We start from the raw sequence: 19383 nt of genomic DNA on the forward strand, positions 1-19383 counted from the left end.
CTGTGACTGGCCCCAACTCCTCTGCAGACATACCCAGGGAGGGGCAGGACACTAGAAGCCTCTTTCCCAAGCACTCCAACCTTAAGCCACCACCTGGCATTTCCACGTATCACTCCTGCCTCAAATACAGTCAAGGTCTGCACAGCCTTTGGGAGAGAATTTCTGTCCAAAGAGTCCCCATTCTCTGCCCTGCAGGGCCCCAACAGGCCATGTGATCCCTTCTAAAGGATGCCCCCCCCTCCAGTTCTCCAGAATCGAGCGAGGCGAAGCCTGGAACTGACCGCCCTCGTTTTTCCGTATCTTCTACCAAGTCAAGCAACCTCTCCCCAGTTATTGAGATTGTGTGCGGGAGCAGCAGCAAAAAGTCTTCTGTCGCTGTGATGAAGCACCATGAGCGGGAGCAACTTGGGGAGGAAAGGGATTGCTTGGCCCATCACTGAGCGAAGCCAGCAGGGATCTGGAGGCGGGAATTGACAGAGACCAAGCTACTCCCTAGCTTGTTCAGCCTCCTCTTTTATATAACACAGGAAGGACTGCCTGCCTAGGGATGGCCCCACCCACAGTGGGCTGGAGCCTCCTCCATTATCATTAATCAAGAAAATGCCACCACAGGCCAGTCTGGGAGACACTTTCTCAGCTGAGGAGCCTTCTTCCCAGATGACTCTAGCTATGTCGAACTGACAAAAACAAAAACCCACAACTAAAGACAACCCTACACACTCAGTGTTGCCAGAAAAATGTCATCAGGCGAGACCTGGGTGCATCCCAGGAGAAGGGCAGCTGGGGGGGCTGTTGCATGGCTGAGGGGCGGGTATGAGTCCAGATCCTGGGTCTGCCAGCACGGCAGACTCGGGACTCTCTCCCTTACACCTTACTTTGGGGGTGGGGCAGGCCCCCACCCCCGATGGGGGTATGAGGCAGACCGGGGTGAGAGGCACTGTGGGACTGAAGAAACTTCCCAATGCTGTCTGTCCTGATTCTCAGCTTCGGTGTTCTTTCCTGGGTTTGTAGCTTCCAACCCTGAGCATGTGCAGAAGCCAGGGGCTCAAGCCTGTTAATGTTCCTGGGAGCTTGCTGGGGGGTTATGGGAGGTTTCTGCTTACCGGGCCACCAGGAAACCCGGGTCCCCCTCATTCCACACCACCGGGATAATCTAAGCAGCTTCACCTATGGATGAGCCTCTGCTTGCCCAACTGGGTGTTCTTGGTATCCTACCGTCCTGCTCCTTAAAACAAGGTTTATGCTGGCACTCTGCAAATGAACCATGTGGAAAATGGTTCCCTGCAGATGCTGGTCACATGGCCTCTCTCTCTCTCTCTCATTTTCTCTCACTCTCTCTCTCACACTCTCTCGCCTGTCCCCTGTTAGCACACAGCCCACACCCAAACTGCCCTGTAGTCTGACTACCTTGATTGCCAGACACGAGCAGGGATGATGTCTTGGTCTCTGGAGAAGCTTGGGGCCTGCGCTGCCTGGCGGTACACAGGACAGTCGCAAGCCCGGGCCACACTTTAGTGCCATCTGCAGAGGGCCGGAAAGAACCTTTCAGGGGCATCTTGGTGCTCATGCACTCACTGAATTTGCAGTTGCCAAGCTGGTGAGCTGTTATTTGGTACTCTGCAAAGTGTCCTTAGCACCCAGGCTCTTCCCACCCGACCTCCAGACATCTAGGCTCATCCCAGCTTCATTACACAGCAAAACATTCTCACAATGTTAACAACAGTCAAACCACTGCTTTATGTTGAGAAAAGAAAATTTTAATGGGATCTATCTATATTGTCCTGGCTGTCCTCAAACTCCAGGGCTCAAGTGTGCCTCAGCCTCCTCGAATGGCCGTGACGGCAGATGCACACTGTGCATAGCCCGGACAAGTTTTTAGGTAAGGATAAATTCTGCAGTAAAAAACAAACAACTGCTGTTACCCAGGAAACATCCATTACAGGCTGCCACCAGGCTCCACATATTCAGGTCCTCTCTAACCCTCCCAGCCAGGCGCCACATTCCCATCTCCCATCCTGTCATCCCCAATGCAGCTGCAGAACCACAGGGCTAGTCTGTGGATTAGAGGCCATTCTCGCCTCCCCGGGCACTGTTCAATCCATCACCTGAATTCAGGATCCTGGGAGGACTCTGGGACAATGTTGAGCAAGGTAGAGAGAGCTATTGGTCAGGGGGCCTAACAGCGGTACTGTGGCAGAAGTTTGGGATCCAGAAAAAAAAGGCTCTGAACTATGGGGTGGAACAAAGACAATCATAATCACACACGGCACCCTGTTGGGCAGTTTTTACCAGCTAGCACCTGCCTTTAATTCCTATACCGGAGCACACGGTGAGATTTCCAGGGCCTGGTGCATTCCTGTTGACAAACGATCTGCAAGCCAGAGGCAGGAAGCAACACTGTTTGCAATGTCAGCCTTGCCAAGCCCTGTCTGTTACAGACTCAGAGGCCTCGCCCCATCCTCCCCTCTGATTACTGTGTCTTTGCAGCACCTGCACCAGGTGAGGGAGGTCTGTTGCTAAATCATCCCTCTGTATACAAACTAAGAGCTGCATTGCTCAGAAACAGCAAGGAGCAAAAGCCAAAGCAGGGCTCAGGTTAGCCTGTGAAGCAGTATCTGCATGGTGTGCCTTGTGAAAGGCAGTCACGTCACCGAGGGCGGCTTTGCGGGGCGGTACCCATCTTTCCCCTTCATCAGACATGAAGAAGGCAGGAAAGGGAGACCACTTCCATCTCATGAGATAGAGTGTTCCTTGTAAGCCTTCCCCAGTCTGCAGGATGGAAACCTGAGTTCTCTGTTACAGACAACGCCCAGGCAAGAGGACTGAAGCCAGAGGAAGACCCCGCACAGCCAGGAAGTCCTTGCTCTAACAATTGCTGCCCTTGTCTTCCACATAAAATACCTTGCTCAGGCCCTGAGACCCAAGACAAGAGGACATTTTCTCTTTCTAGAATGATATGCCAAGGAACCCCCTCCTGCCCTCCTCCCCTTCCCCACCTCTCCCCTCCCTCTGTTTTAGACATGGCATTGCTGTGTTACTAAGGCTGGGCAGGAACTGCTAAACTCAAACCATCCTCCTGCTTCAGCCTCCAAGTATCTGGGACTACAAACATGTGTCACCAAGCCCAGCTAGGGAAAACATCCTAAGGCTTCCTAGGAATGGTCACACACGCCTCCCCCCCCTTAAAGAGAGCCACTACACCTTCAAAAGCCAGAGTCTGTCAGGTACAAATCAGCATGACAGATAACAATGGCTGGACACAGAGAGGCTCCCTTTCTCTCCACATCTAAGACTTCTGTAGATAACGCAGAGCTCGAGGCCCACCCGGCTGCTCTGCCTTGTTCCAGACTCATGATCTGTGGGGTGTACAGCTCTGCAGAGCTGTGAACCCAGAGGGATGTAGAGATGGGGGACACATGGGCTGTTAAGTTGAGAGACTGGATTCCCGCCAGGCTCTGCTTCCCGCAGGTGGGGGTCGGTAAGCATCAGCCCCATCTCAATGCTTTCCCTTCGCCGTTGTAACAGTGAGACGACACAGGAAAACCTTGTTCAGAGGAAGTTAATTTTCTACCTGACATTAAGAGACTCTGACACTCAGCTCATCGGTTTCAACAACATTCAGTCCTGTAGAATGTGATGTTAGCACATCCATTTTCACTGAGGAGGAAACAGACTGGGTCACAGAGCTAGCAATCTGCATCCCTGGAGTCCAGCCCAGGCCCTTTTGGCCACGTCAATACAGGTGTATCTCGGCAGAGTAGAACAACCATTAATAAGCCAACCAGAGACCTGAGCATAAGCCATCTGGTAAATTCTCTCACTTTAGCATCTCGGATTTCTTCTCTCCACCTCTTTTTTGCCTGGGAAGGTTGGCAGGGTGCCACAGAACCCCAGTTCAAAGGGCCCTTGGGTGAAGGCTACCCTTCCTAATTGCACATCAGAGGAGCCCGTAAAGAGCAGCAGTTACTAACGTAGAAGAGCAGGCTGATGGTCGCAACTGTAACTTAAAGTCACAGGGTGCACAGCTCGGGGAGGGGAAGGCTGGACTGGAAATGAAGGGCAGACAGGGACAGGGACTTCAACCATTGTAGGAGCAGGGTCCCAGGTGCCCAGACAGCACAATGCACACGTTCCGGATCCTTCTGCGTGTCCCTCTGGTGGCCTTGTGTGGATGACACAATGGGCATTCCGAAACAGTTTTACTGGGGGGGGGGTGTTTTTAATTGGCGGTTCTATCACGAGCCTGTCGCAGAATTGCTTTCAAACACACCCTCTTCATCAGAGCAGCCGTGACTTCCTACAACACACACTCAAGGTGGAGCCTGGTGGTGTCACCATAGGAGGCCCATGGGTCCTCACCTGGGCCCTTAGCCGCCCCTCCTGCAGCTCCTTGCCGGCTGCATGCAATTCTACACCAGTACGTGTGGTCAGAGGTGCTACAGTGTGCATGCTCACTGAAGGGGGGGCAGCTACACAGCTACAGGGAAGTGGCTGGGCAAGACGTTTCATTCTGTAAGCAAGTCCGAAAACCCACTGGTCCAACGCGTAGGAGTTTGGAGGAGTCAGGCCTCGGTACGCTGCCATCGCTCTGTCTGGGCTGAGCTGACTCTTGCTCCTGTCTCCCCAGGAAAGGCCCCACACGATACCTCCTGATTGCAGTTTGTCTCTAACTTACTGTGGTGCAGTGCATGCTTTCAGCCCACGCCCTGCAGCACTTTGGGCTATGCTCACAGGAGACAGGAAATGTCACTTGTCCAAAGGAAATTATTGAGCACCTGCCCTGTGCCCAGGACTTCCAGGCGTTAACGACAATGAAAATGTGTTGTAACTGTAGGGGACACATGTGGTAAGGGTATGGCTAACAAACGCATTTTCTTTCTTTTTCTTCTCTCTCTCTCTCTCTTTTTAACCAGGCATCCAACCCAGTGTCCTCACTGCCCATTAACGATGATCTCATGAAGTTCCTTTAAAAGCAGGGGGGGGGGGAACGACACACCTCAGTGTGTATTAGTGACAGGAGGGGCCCATCTGAAGGCTGTTTACTGTGTGAGTCCATGGGACCATGAGGACAGCAGAGAAGATCGACAGTTGCCATGGGGCTTGGGAGGGCGGGATGAGTAGGCAAAGCACACAGGGTCTTTTAGGGCAGTAGTAAACATTTGTCCTGCTATATATAGAGACTCCTGAGCTAGGGAGTTGGGGGCTCCCCCTCTGGTGGGGACGATAACAGGGCAGGCTGGGGGCAGGCAGGAAGCGTTTGCAAAGTCTTCGTACCTCTGCTCAGCTTTGCTGTAAACTTAAAACTGTAGAGCTAGCCTTCAAGTTTTCCCATCCATTCAACCACAGACACACAGGCCTCTGGTTGGCTTGTTCCACAGCCTGCTGGAGGCAGGGGTGGGGTGAGGGGTGGGGTGGGGTGAGGACAGGGGAGGGGTGGGGTAGGGTGGGGTGGGGTGGGGTGGGGTGAGGACAGGGGAGGGGTGGGGTGGGGTGGTTTGACGACCCAAACCAGATTTGATGAGAAATGCTTCCTTGACAGATTTTCAGGCACACTGGGATGATGGAGAAGGAAAGGGGTCCCTCTGTGTCCCTGGGATTTGCCCGAGAATCAAGTCTGGATGATTCTGTAAAAGGTGCCTTTGAGCTAGATGTCTGCAAAGGAAGAGCAGGGCCGGAGAGCTGTGTGACAAGTGACACAGGTGAGTTGGGCTGTCTGCTATCTTGGCTTTTGTCACCTGCAGAGGGACCTCTCTGACTGCCCGTTTGACCTGTCCTGGTTTTTCTTTTCTCTCCCCCTCCCTCCTCAATAAAGACGTTTCTGAGCAAAACAGGCCTTGCGGTTTTAGGACTGAATCTATAAGCATCCAGAGTCTCAGGTTTATTTAATCAAGGGAGTTCAGGGCGAAGGCATACTGCTTGTAATTGTTCACTCTCCCTAGCGCGGCGTTCCCGGTAAGAATAGGCTGAGGGAGGCAGTGCCGTAAGCAAAGGCAGCGAGGAGCCCTCAGCCCTTTTATTAGGTCTGGTGCCCAGATTTTTAAACCTCACCAGGCCACCAAGCGCCTGGTCCAGGCAGAGCTGAGCCCTTTGCTGCTGGGAGCTGGAGTAGCCTCCCGCACGTGCATTCTACGAACAGCATAGCCCTTGCCCTCCCCTCGTTCCTAGGCCCGCGAACCTCCCGGAGTTCTTCCTGCAGCACCTTCTTTGGTGGTGCTGGGGGAGTGGGGGGGCGAGGGAGGGCGAGGCTGCCTGGTTTGGAGAACCACGAGGAAATGTTGTAGCACCTGTGTGCTTATAATGGGGAGTGGGGCACACTTCCCCAAAACTTTTATTCTAAACACAGCCCCTTCCACGGCAGCCAGAGGTCCCCGCGACGGCGCCAGGCAGCTCAGGTTTTTCCACCCACAGCCCCCAGCCAGCACCGCTTACCTGGTGTGGCGCCGGGCGCGCTGTCCCGGACGGCGACCTTGCGGGCAGCAGCTCAGGTGCGCGCAGACAAAGCGAACAAAGCCGGTGGCGCTGGGCTGGGCGCAGCAGGTTTGGGCTCGGCTCGCGGGGCTGGGGCTCGGCTCGCGGGGCTGGGGCTCCGCTCGCGGGGGTGCGCCCCGCCCGTTCGAAGGCGTGGGGCTCCCACCCGCAGGGCTCACAGCTGCTCTGCGGCTGCGGCTGCGGCTGGGGCGCACGCTGGGCTCTGGCCAGGAGGGGCAGCGCCTCGCAGCCACGTGGGGCACCTGTTGGTTTCCCCTTGCTGAGGCGGGGCTGGCTGCTGGGGTGCAGCCGGTGAGGATCCAGGATCCGCGCCCAGCTCACCCCTAGCTCTACACGGAGACCCGCAACCTCAGCGTCGTAAACACTTGCGGGCAGCCACAAACCGTGCCGCCATGCTCACAGCGCGCCGGCTATGCTGCCGGTTTTATCCATCCACTCTTGAGGCATCGTTTCTTTGTCGTGGTTTCTGCCTTTGCCAACCTGCCTGTTATTGCAGTCCGGTGATTATCAGACCTTTTGGCCAGTAGTCTAACTTAGAAGGTGCCTGGTATTTAGTTCAAGTGTCACAGAACAAAGCGACGCGCCTTGTGGCGGGAACTCTGAGCACATAATAAACTCTCATTTTCATAGGTCATCAAAATCACATAGTGTGTGCTCGCTGGAAAAATAAAAACTAGAAAGCAAGAGGGCAAATTTAAACGCCACGGAAGAGATTCACTTCCTCCCGCGGGACTCGTTTATTCTGTTGCTACACCATGATTGTCTACACCGGTGTTGAACAGCTGTGGTTCATGCCGCTGCCTACCGCTCTAAACGTACCCATTTGCTGTTCAGCGCTAAGGGCTCAGGCTTTATTGTTTTGAGGCAGGGTTTCTGTGTTGCTCTGCCTGTCCTGGAACTCTTTGTAGACCTCGAACTCAGATCTGCCTGCCTCTCCCTCCTAAATTCTGGGATTAAAGACTTGCTAAAGTCTCAAGTTCAACACTGCAATTAGATCTCTTTGTGGGGCTTCCCAACTACATCTGGAAACAAAGTAAATATCTAGTTTTTCCAGACAGGGTTTCTCTGTAGCTCTGGCTGTCCTGGTACTGGCTCTGTAGACCAGGCTGGTCTTGATCTCACAGAGATCTGCCTGCCTCTGCTTCCTGAAAGCTGTGGTTTGTTGGGGAATATTTTAAGGTGTGTGACTTGTTTATGCTGCATTTGTTTAACTCTGTGAAGCTGTGTTACTGTGCCTGTCTAAAACACCCAGTGGTCCTAATAAAGAGCTGATCGGCCAATGGAGAGGCTGGAGCAAGGAAAGGAGAGCTAGCAGGCAGAGAGGATAAATAGGAGAACCGAGGAGTTGGGGAGAAACCAGAGAACATGGAGAGTAGGATGTTAGGGACGTCCACAGTAAGAAGGAAAGTAAGATAATGCAGAAGAAAGACAGATAAAAACACAAGGAGAAAAGGTAGACAAGATAATTTAAGAAACAAGCTAAGGCCAGACATTCACACCTGAGAATAAATAAGCCTCCATGTGGGATTCATTTGGGAGCTGGGTCTCCCAAAAGAGAAAACAATGTATTATATAATGGTGCCCAGCATGGGGTGCCACTTTTTAATTGTTGCTGCCTTTTAAGCAATGGCTAACCTATTCAGCATCTGCCACTCTGCGGCTACCTGCAGCAGCTAACTAGGCTGCATGAGCTGAAGCCTGAGGGAAGTCCATTCCTTCAGGCATGGACTCTTTCAAAGCCACTAAGAAAATATTTAAATCTCTATCCCTCTGAGAAACCAAGATTCAAAGGTTGACATAGAATCCTGCTTCCCCAAGAAGCTGAATAGCAAACAACTCACCTAGCTTACCCCCAGCATCTCTCAACTAGCTTTCCTGCTGCTGCTCACCATCCTTATAACCCTTCTCCACCTGGCTCCTCCCTACAGCTTCCTGTCAGCCTGTGGCGACCCAGCCTCCGGACTGCAGGTGAGTTTCGTTTAACCAAACACATCTTTGCATCATTGATCAAATGGTCCAGAGCATAAACAAAAGTAACACACCTTAAAGTAATATTCTACAAGAGGTAGATAAAGGCGTGTGCCACCACTGCTGGACAGAATTTTATATTAACAAACTGCCTTCCAGGAAGCTGGTCTGTCCCCCATTTTCTGCACCGTTCCCCACTATTCCTATAAATGTCAACCTGCCAGATACATGCCGTACTTTTTATTTTTACACCTCCTTTGGAGTGGGGTGGGGTGTGTGTGTCAAGCTAGGGTTTCTCTGGCTGTTCTGGAACTCGCTTTTTACACCAGGCTGGCCTTGAACTCACAGAGATCACCTGCCTCTGCCTCTCAAGGCGTGCACTACCACACCTGGCTTTACGTCCCCGAGCCCCCGTAACATTTCCGTTGCATTTTATTATAGTTCTCAGTTGGCTTCCAACTCTTCTGGTCAGGCAGCTTTCAGGGAAATGGACTCCTGGCAGCTTTGATGCTGCAGACTCCACTGGAGAGGGAGTTTTGTTTCTTTATTCACTCAACCCATTCCTTCTATTAGCATTTACTGGAGTACACAAATGATGGGAGATGTCATTCTGTAAATATGTTCCTCATACTGGTTAATGAATAAAGCACTGTTGGCCAATAGGAAAGCAAGACGCGGCCCCACTCCCCGGTAAGATGAGACCGGGTGGAAACCCTTAGATTAATAAAAATGGGTTAATAACTAAGACAGAGCTAGCCGATAAGAAACAAGTAACTGGCGTTATATTTAATACAGAGTCTCTGTGTTAATTGGGGCTGGCGCTGCAGTGGGTCCAGGCCGGCAGGGAAAACCGTACTCCTTACACACAAAAGTAAAACCAGCATCCCTCCTAAGTACTGCCTCCCGAGTGGGAAGGTGAGGGAGGGTCTCTGCCTATGTGGCAGCATTCTTTCAGAGAAATGAGAGGCACACGTGGGGCTCTAATACTATTAACCACAGATCCCGAGATCTCAACATGTAACCAGCCAGCAGCATGTACACTTAGCAGTGGCGCGCGGGACAAGGCGCTGCTCCTACGGCAGCCTGGAGAAAGTCACTGCTTACTGCCCTCCGCCATCTCCCTGTGCCTAGTCAGGCTTACCACGGAAAGGCCCCATTTCAACACTGGGCATCCCTAACTTTTTCCTTTTTTAACCTGGGGCTACTTCGCATTTCATCTCATGACTGAAGCGTCAACACAGGTTGGGAATGTAGCACTTGCCTGCATGCTCTATCCTGCCACCCCAACCATGCACACGCACCAGGGGAGGTAGCAATGCTTGTCTGGCTCAGATGCAACAATTGCTGAAACTTTTCACCATAGCTTGGCCCCGAGGTTTTCAGGACTAATTCGTGGCATCCAGGGGAGAGCTTGAGAGCCCAGACACAGGCTTCTTGGATCAGAAACTTGGCAGCTACTTGGTGTGATCGCCCTTCCTTTCTGAGGAGTTGAGTTTCGCCAGCTCTGATGCAGGCTTTTGCCTTACCTTTAGGGCCCCAGTGATTGGTTACTGAGTAACTGCTCCTTTGGTTGTTTTGTTTTTGGGGGTTTTGTTGCCACTGCTGGCTTTTGAGACAGGGTCTCTGTGTAACACCAGCTGTCCTGGAACTCACTCTGTAGACAGGCTGGCCTCGAACTCGGAGACTCACCTACTGCTGGGAGCTAGGATTGCAGGTGTGCGCCACCACCCCACCACCGCCCAGTTTTCTTTTCCACGTGTGATTTGACAAATTGCCCCGTGTGTGGTGGAGTTGACCATGGCTTTGGGATGGCATTTCAGCGCCCCTGAGACATCCCTGTGGCCTTTTGGTTTTTCTAACACGGAAGAGATGCTTCACCTTTGACCTCCTGATGCCAGTGCCTCATCCTAAATCACCTCCATGATGAGAGCACACTTGATCAAAGGGGAGAGGCAGAGTCAGGGGCCTGCAAACCAGCCCTGTGTGTCCCCAGCCAGTGGCCATCCCTTCCGGAACATGTTGCACTGACCATGCCCATTGGGGCGTGGGGACAGGAGCAGATGTGGCTGGTCGGGGCTAGGTCTGGGGTTCCGGGCCCCAGCTCGCTCTCTTGCTTCCTGGCCAGACACAGAACATCCAGGGGCATCCTTGGAGCAGGAACCCACGGAGGTCATCTGTTTCCGGTGTAAGTGATTTCTCCCCAAATGAACATCCTCAGCCTATTGTGTCCCGGAATCTTACTTCCCACGCAATGGTCAGGCAAAAGCACCCGGGAACCTAAAGGAGCCAGTGCAGAGCACCTCAGCAGCCTGCAGGTCAGGCCCATGGGGTGGGGGTGGGGTGGCTAAGAACAGGAGGACATTCTAGGGGCAGAAGGTGTCACCTCACACATCAACTTCTCCAGGTGGGGAGACCAGCTATGCCGTGGACACACAAAGGCGCCTTTGGGGAGGGTGACCTGTACCTCAGCCAAGTAACGTTTCTATGAAGGCCAGGGTTTGAGTCTGCCACACTCCATCAGCACTTAACAGCCAAGTGTTCCACTGCAGGCAGTACTTGTTAGCTCTTCCCATCTGCTCTCCAGACTGACCTGGATCGTGACTTGCTTTGAGTTCTCACACGGGTATGTGACTCAACGTGAGACAGCCATGTCCCTTGGAAGGCTCTCACCAATGGGGGTGAGCGTTGTTACCACCACGAAGATTTTGAAGCTTTGGGCATCATTTGAAGGTCTCAGGGTTCAAAGCAAGTTCAGGGAAACAGCTCAGGTCGGGCAGCTAAAACCCTGTCTGCACGGAACCAGTTTTAGGTTGTATGAAAGCTGTGGCTTCCCTGGGAAAATGAGTGGAGCATCTAAAAAGTAACCTCAGTCACGTGAAGAACTACGAGCTAATGCCCACCTCAGCCTCTGCCCAGCTCACCCATCCACCCATCAGCCAGGGGCAGTGCCCTGGGGACGAGCCCACACGAGACAGAGCAGGAGCTCGGTGCTTCCAGTGGGCAGGCTTACAAGGCCTTTAGTCCTGTCAGGGGTTTGACAGTAGACTCAGTGGTCCTCAACCTCCCTAACGCTGTGACCCCCTTCAATACAGTTCCTCCTATTGTAGTGACCCCAACCATAAAGCTATCTTCATGGCTACTTCATAACTGTAATTTTGCTATTGTTATGAATCATAACGTAAAGGGTCCTTCAATCTTTGCCTTCAAAGGGTCTGGACCCACAGGTTGAAAGCTGCTGCTCTAGATTCCCTGGACAAGTCCGGATAACTCTAGACAAAAGATTCATTTTATACAGAAGAGCAAAATTTCAGAGCATTAATCACTTCCACTCCTGGTTTTGAGCCCTGGGTAATTCTAAGCAGATACAGAAAAAGAACCCTGGGAAAACGTGTGTGAGTAACTCCAGATAGCCCTCCCACCCACTCCTCCTCCCCAAAGCCTTCCCCCTTGTCGGGCCTCTGTCCAGGAGGTCACCTGTTGGAGACACCATGGTCTGTTTCAGTGCCCTCAGCTACAGCCCAACTGGATGGATTCCTGAGGGCACCTGAAGCCCCAGCTGGAGTTGGGTTCCATGGCCATACACATCACTCAAGCAAGCACGTATCACAATGCCTGGAGTTAGAGAGGTATCTGGAATAAACACACAGCTGCTGGTAAATTGCAACTGGTCAGAAGCAAAGCACAGGGCTGCAGCTCAGAGCCCAGCGGGACACAGATGCTTAGCACTGTTCCTGCCCACATGTGTGACTGGCGCCACAGGAGCCACGTGGCCTCTCTGAGCACAAGCTGAGCCTCCAGGGTGAAGTGCCACTTCTCTGTTCACATTGCCAGGGCCCTGTGGATGTGAAGCGATGAAATCTGACTTGAGATGACACCGTCAAAGCTGTTGCGGCCAGGTGGGGCGGGCAGGGATGACATTTGCATTTGTTCCCACCTGGATGCAGCCAGGTGAGATGCCTGAGCTCGGTACCAAGTGTTTCTGCATGTGACAGGACAAGTGGATCCCAAAAGGATCCGCACAGAAGGGCAAGGTGGAGACAAGTGAGTTTACTGGGCATTTAGAACAAACAAGTTATCTAAGCAGAGGCACACCAAGCTTTTACATGAGGAACGGTTCTGTTTAACAGGAGAGCTAACACACATTGCCAGTAAAATAAAAAGGGAAAAATTCACGAACGCACTCAGCAGTGTTTACTGATAGACCGAGTTGGCAATGTCTTCGGAAACCACGGGACAATTGCAACAAAAACTGGAGCTGTCAGGGAGGCGTTGGCCCACAATTCTGCACACAGGTGAGTTTAGGAGAATCTGGTCATGTGCTACGAGAAAATAAATGTGCTCTCAATTTTTACATTTAAATTGATAACTGAATGTGTCTCAGAAAATAGTAAATTATTTCTAGAGCAGAAGTCAGAGCAGAAGGGCATGTCTCCTAATGCAGTGGCTGGAGCTCAGGACGCTCCACAGCCCGAGACGAGAAGCAGTGTTTGCTCTTGGAACAAGCCACAAAAAGGGAGCACACAATTCAGAAGCAAAGGAACCAAACCACATTTATTAGGGGAAGAGGCAGAGGCGACAGGAATCTCATTTGCAAATGTCAGACGCTGAAGCCTGTCTGTTCGTCTGCTGTCTGTCTGCTAGACCTACGCAGAGCTACGCCCACTTACTCTCCTCAGGACTTTGGTGCAGCAGGAGATGCCATGCTGGACTGTAGCTCCCAGGCAGAGTGCTTGCCTAGCCCACGCGAGGCTCTAGCTCCCATACTCAGTAGAGCGAACACACACAGACTTGCTAGACAGCGCCTCACGCCTCACTCCCTGTCTCTTCAGAAACTGTGACAAAGTACCAAACTACAGGCCCATGCTGGCCTTCAATGTAAGGTCTTCTTGCCTCGTTCCCCTTCTGGTTGGGATTACAGGTATGCACCATCACGCCTGGCTATTACATGACTCTCTCATGTAAGATTCAAGTATTTGTGAAAAGAACGGGGGGGGGGGGGATGGAGGGGCGCAACCCTCAGAACAAAGTTCAAAACAGAAGACAAATTCTTTCTCACGTCCGGCTTTGCTTGTTCCTCTCTCTTCAGTGTCTGTTTCCCAGAGACGTTGTTTCTGAAAGAGAAATCGTCATTCTTGTTTACACAAAAGCACAGTGGTTCTTAATTTAAGTTTTTAGTACAAGCAAACCAAATACCTTAACTGAGTTTACATAAACTCAGATTATACCTGTCAGATAAAACATTAAACACACAACAGTGTTTAATTTTTATTGATATTGGCATTAATCAGATAATTATGCCCTCCTTCACAAACAAAACACAGCTATTAGAACTCTTTCCATATAAAAAACAAATTTTGTATTACCTATCTCTTTAAGATACATGATAGCACTCCTATTTGGGGAATTTATAATTGAGTAACACCTTTTTATGTGATTATATACAGCATACGTGACTCATAATTACTTTTTAAAAAAAGAAGTGATTAAAGTCTTAAATCTTTAAACACATTTCCCCATCTCTAGGAAGTTTAGTTAGGGTGAGAATGTTCAATTGTATTTCCCATTAAAATGAGAAAAAGTGTGTGGGCACCTATGCCATCACCTAACTTGATGCTCTCCAACTCTGAACTGACCTGCAAAGACGCTGTAGCCCAAAACAGCGCCTCACCTTTAAGCTGTAAGACCCAGTCTTGTGTGTGTGTGTGTTGAGTGTGTGTGTACGTATGTGTGAGTGTGTGAGAATGTGTGTGTATGTGTGTGTATGTGTATGTCTAAGTGTGTGTGTATGTATATATGTATGTGTATGAGTGTGTGTAAGTATATGTGAGTATGAGTGTGTGTACGCATGTATGTCTGAGTGTGTGTGTATATGCATGCATGCATGCGAGTGTTTTGTGTGTGAGTGTTTTGTGTGTGAATGTGTGTACTGAGTTGTATCTCTGAGAGTGTGTGTTTATGTATGTGTATGTGAGTGAGTGTGTGTGTTGAGTGTGTGTGAGTTGAGTGTGTTTGTGTGTATTGAGTGTGTATGTATGAGTGTGTGTGTATGTATGTGTGAGTGTGTGAACATGTGTATGTCTAAGTGTGTGTGTGTGTGTATGTATATATGTACGTGTGTGAGTATATGTGAGTATGAGTGTGTGTGTATGTGTGTGTACACATGTATGCAAGTGTGTACGTGTGTATGTCTGAGTGTGTATGTGTAGGAGTGTTGTGAGATGTGTGTTATGTGTGTGAATATGTGTGCTGAGTGTGTATCTGTGTGTTTATGTTTGTGACAGTGTGAGTTGAGTGTGTGTGTGTTGAGTGTGTGTGTTGAGTGTGTATGTGTGTTGAGTGAGTGAGTGTGTGTTGAGTGAGTGAATATGTGAGTGTGAGTTTGAGTGTGTGAGTTGAATGAGTGTGTGTGTGTGTGAGGGTGTGAGTGTGTGTGAGGGAGTGTGTGAGTGAGTGTGTATGTGAATGTGTATGTGAGTGTATGTGTTGAGTGTGTGTGTTGAGTGTGTATGTGTGTTGAGTGAGTGTGTGTTGAGTGTGTGTTGAGTGAGTGAGTGTGTATTGAGTGAGTGAGTGTGTATTGAGTGAGTGTGTATTGAGTGAGTGTGTATTGAGTGAGTGTGTATTGAGTGAGTGAATATGTGAGTGTGAGTTTGAGTGTGTGTTGAGTGAGTGTGTGTGAGTGTGTGTGAGGGAGTGTGTGAGTGAGTGTGTATGTGAATGTGTGTGAGGGTGTGAGTGTGTGTGAGGGAGTGTGTGAGTGAGTGTGTATGTGTATGTGAGTGTGTGTGTTGAGTGTGTATGTACATCATGAGCCTCTGCTTCCTCATCTAACAATTAAGACCCACTCTACTGTGGGGGGTATACAGGTGTGTGCAGGTACATGGAGGGGACAAGATACATTGCACGTATGTTGTGCCCACAGGTGTAAAGGTCAGTGGAGAACCTCCTGTATTGTTCCTCGAGCTCCCGTCCACCTGTTAGACTCTGAAGCAGGAGTCTTTCATGGCCTAGCGCTAACCAAGTAGGCGAGGCCGGCAGCCAGGGAGCGTGAGCTGCTGTCACTGCAGTCTCTGCCTCCCGGGGCTGGGGCTGTGACAGCTTGGCTTCTTTAAGGCTACTGTGAGACCCAGCATGTGTGATGCAAAGAAGGTGCAGGCCAGTATAATGCTGTGCAGTGCACTCAGACGGGGAACTGGCATGTGCTGTAGAGCGAACGCCTAAGGTGCTCAGCCCCCTAACTTTCTAGAAACAAAAATACCAGTAGTGTCTGAAATTGCGTAGGAGCACTGTCGAGTATCTTTCCAAGGAAGGTCACTGTGTCGGAAAGGATGGGGGTGTTCGTGCTGGAAAGGATGGGGGTATGCTGGGAAGGAGGGGGTGGGTGCTGGGAAGGAGGGGGTGGGTGCTGGGAAGGAGGGGGTGGGTGCTGGGAAGGAGGGGGTGGGTGCTGGAAAGGATGGGGGGTGTGCTGGAGAGATGGGCTGTTCTGGAGAGATGGGGTGTATGTGCTGGAAAGGGGCCAGAGCACAGCACTCAGTGTGCAGCCAGCAGCCCGCCCCTCTGCTTCCCACTCTCGCCCATCCTTACCCCAAGTTAAGTGCTAACTTACTGCAGTGGAGCCCAAATACAGCCTGAGATGTTTCCAAGTCTGGACTCAGTCTGAGGCAAAGCTTCAACCCACCACTATCCTTACAAGCCTCTCTATGCACCAAGAACATGATCAATTTCAGAGTCAAACAGTAAGAAGAGGCTTCTGCTCGTGGAAACCCTTGAGTCCAGTGCATTGCAAGAGATGAAGAAAATCAGCAGAGCACAGACATCAAATTAGCACAGGGCATCCCCCAAATAAGCATGGCTCACAAGGTGCCGGCTCTATGCTGGCAGCCCGGCTGCAGGCACCTATGGGCAATCAGAGGAAGGGCAGAAACATGAAACTTACTTAGCTTTTCAGCAGCTTTTTCATCTCTATGAATTTATTTTGGTTGGTTGGATTATTTAAGAGGAAGAGAAGAATCTGTTCATGTTTTTCAATCTATAGATGAAAAGGAACAGTTAATTTACTTTCTCACAATGTTAGGAACGCAGTTCCACATAAGTGAGCAGTACCCACCTGCTTCTGTAACTCCGTGCAGCAACAATCCATGCTGTGTGTTGTTTCTAAAAGCAAGCAAACAAGCGAAGCCAGCTATGGGTCACGTCAATGAGCAAATCAGCAGCCCCAGACCTAAGCAAGCCCGCACCTATCCGCACCTATCTGAGTATCAACTACACACAACAGGCCCCACCCACTTATCTGCAGTGTTCTAGACACTCAGACCAGGGCTCCCATCTGAGATTAGGTCTTTTGTGACATACAGGATGGCTTTTGGGTGAGGGTGGGTGTGCCAAATGCAGATCTCATGGGTTACCAGCAAGATTCAATCTCAAAAACACAAGGAATTCTGCTGTCCATGAGGACAAGGGGAACTATAAAGGCACAGGCACAATGTGTAACCACCGCAGCTCTGGGTCCTGACTCCTGCTGCAAAGCTGTCCCCCACCTCGGGACAGACAGGAGGAGTGGGTGGAGGGGACTGAAGCCATTAGAAATGAGCCAATCAGGACAACTCAAGCCAACCATCTCATGGGCTGGCGCATATGCAATGTGTTTGCTGCATCTGGGAAGGTACCTGCTGTTGAGGCACCTTTCCTGTTAGACTTGGGGTTTTCCACCAGACCACACTTCTGCAGCTTCTCGGTTACACTGACCACACTGTTCTCCGAGCACTTGTCAACGGACACTGTGTGGACATTCTCTGAAATTCCTTTCACAGAAAGCAGCACGTTCTGATTCAGCATGGTGTTTCTCAGGAGTTCCATCGCCAGCTGCGAACAGCTTCCGTTCAGTTCCATCAGCCCTGGAAAGAGCAAACTTTGTGCTTCGTGAACTACAACCTTCCTTACAGATTGCTTCTCACGTGTAGTGACAAATGGCTGCCGGCCACCATGTGTGCGAAGGGAACTGACTCAGGTCCTTTGCAAGATCAACCAATGCTCTAACACCGGAAGTCTCTTCATCCCCACGAGTCTCTTTTTAAAAGGCCCTGTTAGGTAAGTTATCTACTAATGAGGTAACTACTGGCTCAGCTGCTGGCTTCTGCAGGTGTGGGTGTGCCGTTAAGGCACCAAATCTAATAACGAGGTAGCTACTGGCACGGTTGCTGGCACCAACCACACCGAGCAGACACAACCTTGCAGTCAGTGGTCACTGTCTGGGAGGAAAGGGATGACAGTCACGGGACAGGGCCACCTTAATCATTCTGTTTGCTCTACCCAAGTTCCAAATGAACAGTGTGTCACCGGCTGCTCTAGAGGCAAACCAGGCGGCCAGAGTGCTACCAGTGAACACTCCTGGCGCCTGCAAGGAGCAGCGACAAAACCCCAAAGCCTCTGGGGCTCCACAGACCGCTGGCTTCACACCCTGGCACTTGCCACTAGAGCTTCCCAAAAGGGAGCAAAGCACCATCCCAAACCTTGACACTCTCAAGAAAAGCAGCCCCCACCACCTCACCAACAGAATTACAAACTAAAGACAGTCAGAGAATAAAGCATACAAAATTTCTTTGAAAACTCTTGCTGAGAAGTTACTTAGTGGAAGTCAAGTTTAAGGATAATTTAGCTTGCACTAAATTGCTTGCACACTCTTGAATTGTACTTGGCAGCCTAGGTCTTTTACCTGTGTGCACTATGTGCACACTCAGTAACCAACCCCCCCTTCTCTTGGTCTCCTAGAAAAGGAAGCCACACACACACACACACAATCACAGCCCTTGAGGGGCCTCACTTGGCCTACTGTCCATTTCAACAGGACTTCCTTCTAACCCACATCTTTGCTTGCTCCCAATACAGTTCCCTTGAGCCTTCTGCACATCTCTAGGCCTGGGATTCACCCTCCTTTGAAGAGGTCAAAAACCTGGAAACACCCAGCCCAGACCACGACCACTGGTATCAATCTTATAGAACCCATTTCATTCAGACATAGAGCTATGAAATATAAGGAGCAAACATTCCACAGAACAAATCTGGAAAGCAATAGAACAGTATACCCTCGAGTGAGCATCTAATGATCTGGAAAGGGGGCTGCAGGTGGCTGGCAGGGATTGGCTGTACTCTGGAAAGAGGGAGGGTCTCGATGTTTCCATAATCTGCGTACAGTACTTTCACATCAGAATCTGATGTTTCCAGGATGACGGCCCGGTACCAGAGGTCATCACCTGCAAACAGAGGAATCTTAGCCCAGAAGGTGCAGCCCACAGCCCTTCCCATTCCTTGAGATGGTTTATGTACAACACTTAAAAGCTCACACAAATATCTAACCAAGAGTTCCGGTTTCTTTTATATTCCTTCCAAACCCCTCTATGGAGACCATAAAAGTTCTGATTTTGCCTTTTAACTGCAGGGATAGGATAGGATATGAGAAGATCATGGAACACATGTGTGGCTGGAACACATGTTTAGTTGAGGGTGGGGAGCCGATAGGGTCACTCACATGTGCCCTTCAGGCCTGGCCTCCAGGACCCAGGCAGGCGAGAGGAGACTGCAGTTTAGAAACATTTTTACATGCAGCATGTTTTTTAAGTTTTTTAAGTTTACCAAAGAGAATGATGAGCTCCCTGCTTACAAGGACTACAAACTGCGGAGTGTGAGGCTGAGGAGGGAAGTTTACCAAAGACGTGGTCAAAGGTACATTCCAGTCAGGACTGGGCCACCACACAGGGGAGCACTTCTCCAGAGACCAGTGGGACCAGAGCAAGCCTACGCTCGAAGACCACAGAGGGTACCCGTTCTTAGCAAGCCTCTCCTGTGACAGGGAAGGCCAAAGCAAACACAGGACCTTGGGGGGGGGGCCGGGGGAGAGGGGAAAGGGACACTGCCCATTCAGAGGGT

The 19383-nt window shown here is 50.8% G+C and overlaps 2 protein-coding genes across 2 annotated transcripts in view; one reads left to right on the top strand and one right to left on the bottom strand.

The window, feature by feature from the left end:
* The window catches only part of Dclre1a (DNA cross-link repair 1A), a 422254-nt gene that overhangs the window by 97945 nt on the left and 304926 nt on the right, over positions 1-19383 (top strand). The window lies entirely within an intron of this gene.
* Tdrd1 (tudor domain containing 1) overlaps positions 16397-19383 on the bottom strand; it is a 36073-nt gene continuing 33086 nt past the window's right edge. Inside the window, exons 22-25 of the mRNA XM_051199739.1 lie at positions 18543-18710; positions 17127-17354; positions 16568-16614; positions 16397-16489 (exon numbers count right to left, since the gene is read on the bottom strand). Of these exons, the coding sequence (XP_051055696.1) occupies positions 16397-16489; positions 16568-16614; positions 17127-17354; positions 18543-18710 (536 nt within the window). The remainder of the gene's footprint in view (positions 16490-16567; positions 16615-17126; positions 17355-18542; positions 18711-19383) is intronic.

Source organism: Phodopus roborovskii, unplaced genomic scaffold, assembly GCF_943737965.1.
Source record: "Phodopus roborovskii unplaced genomic scaffold, PHOROB, whole genome shotgun sequence".
In the NCBI taxonomy this organism is placed as follows: Eukaryota; Metazoa; Chordata; class Mammalia; order Rodentia; family Cricetidae; genus Phodopus; species Phodopus roborovskii.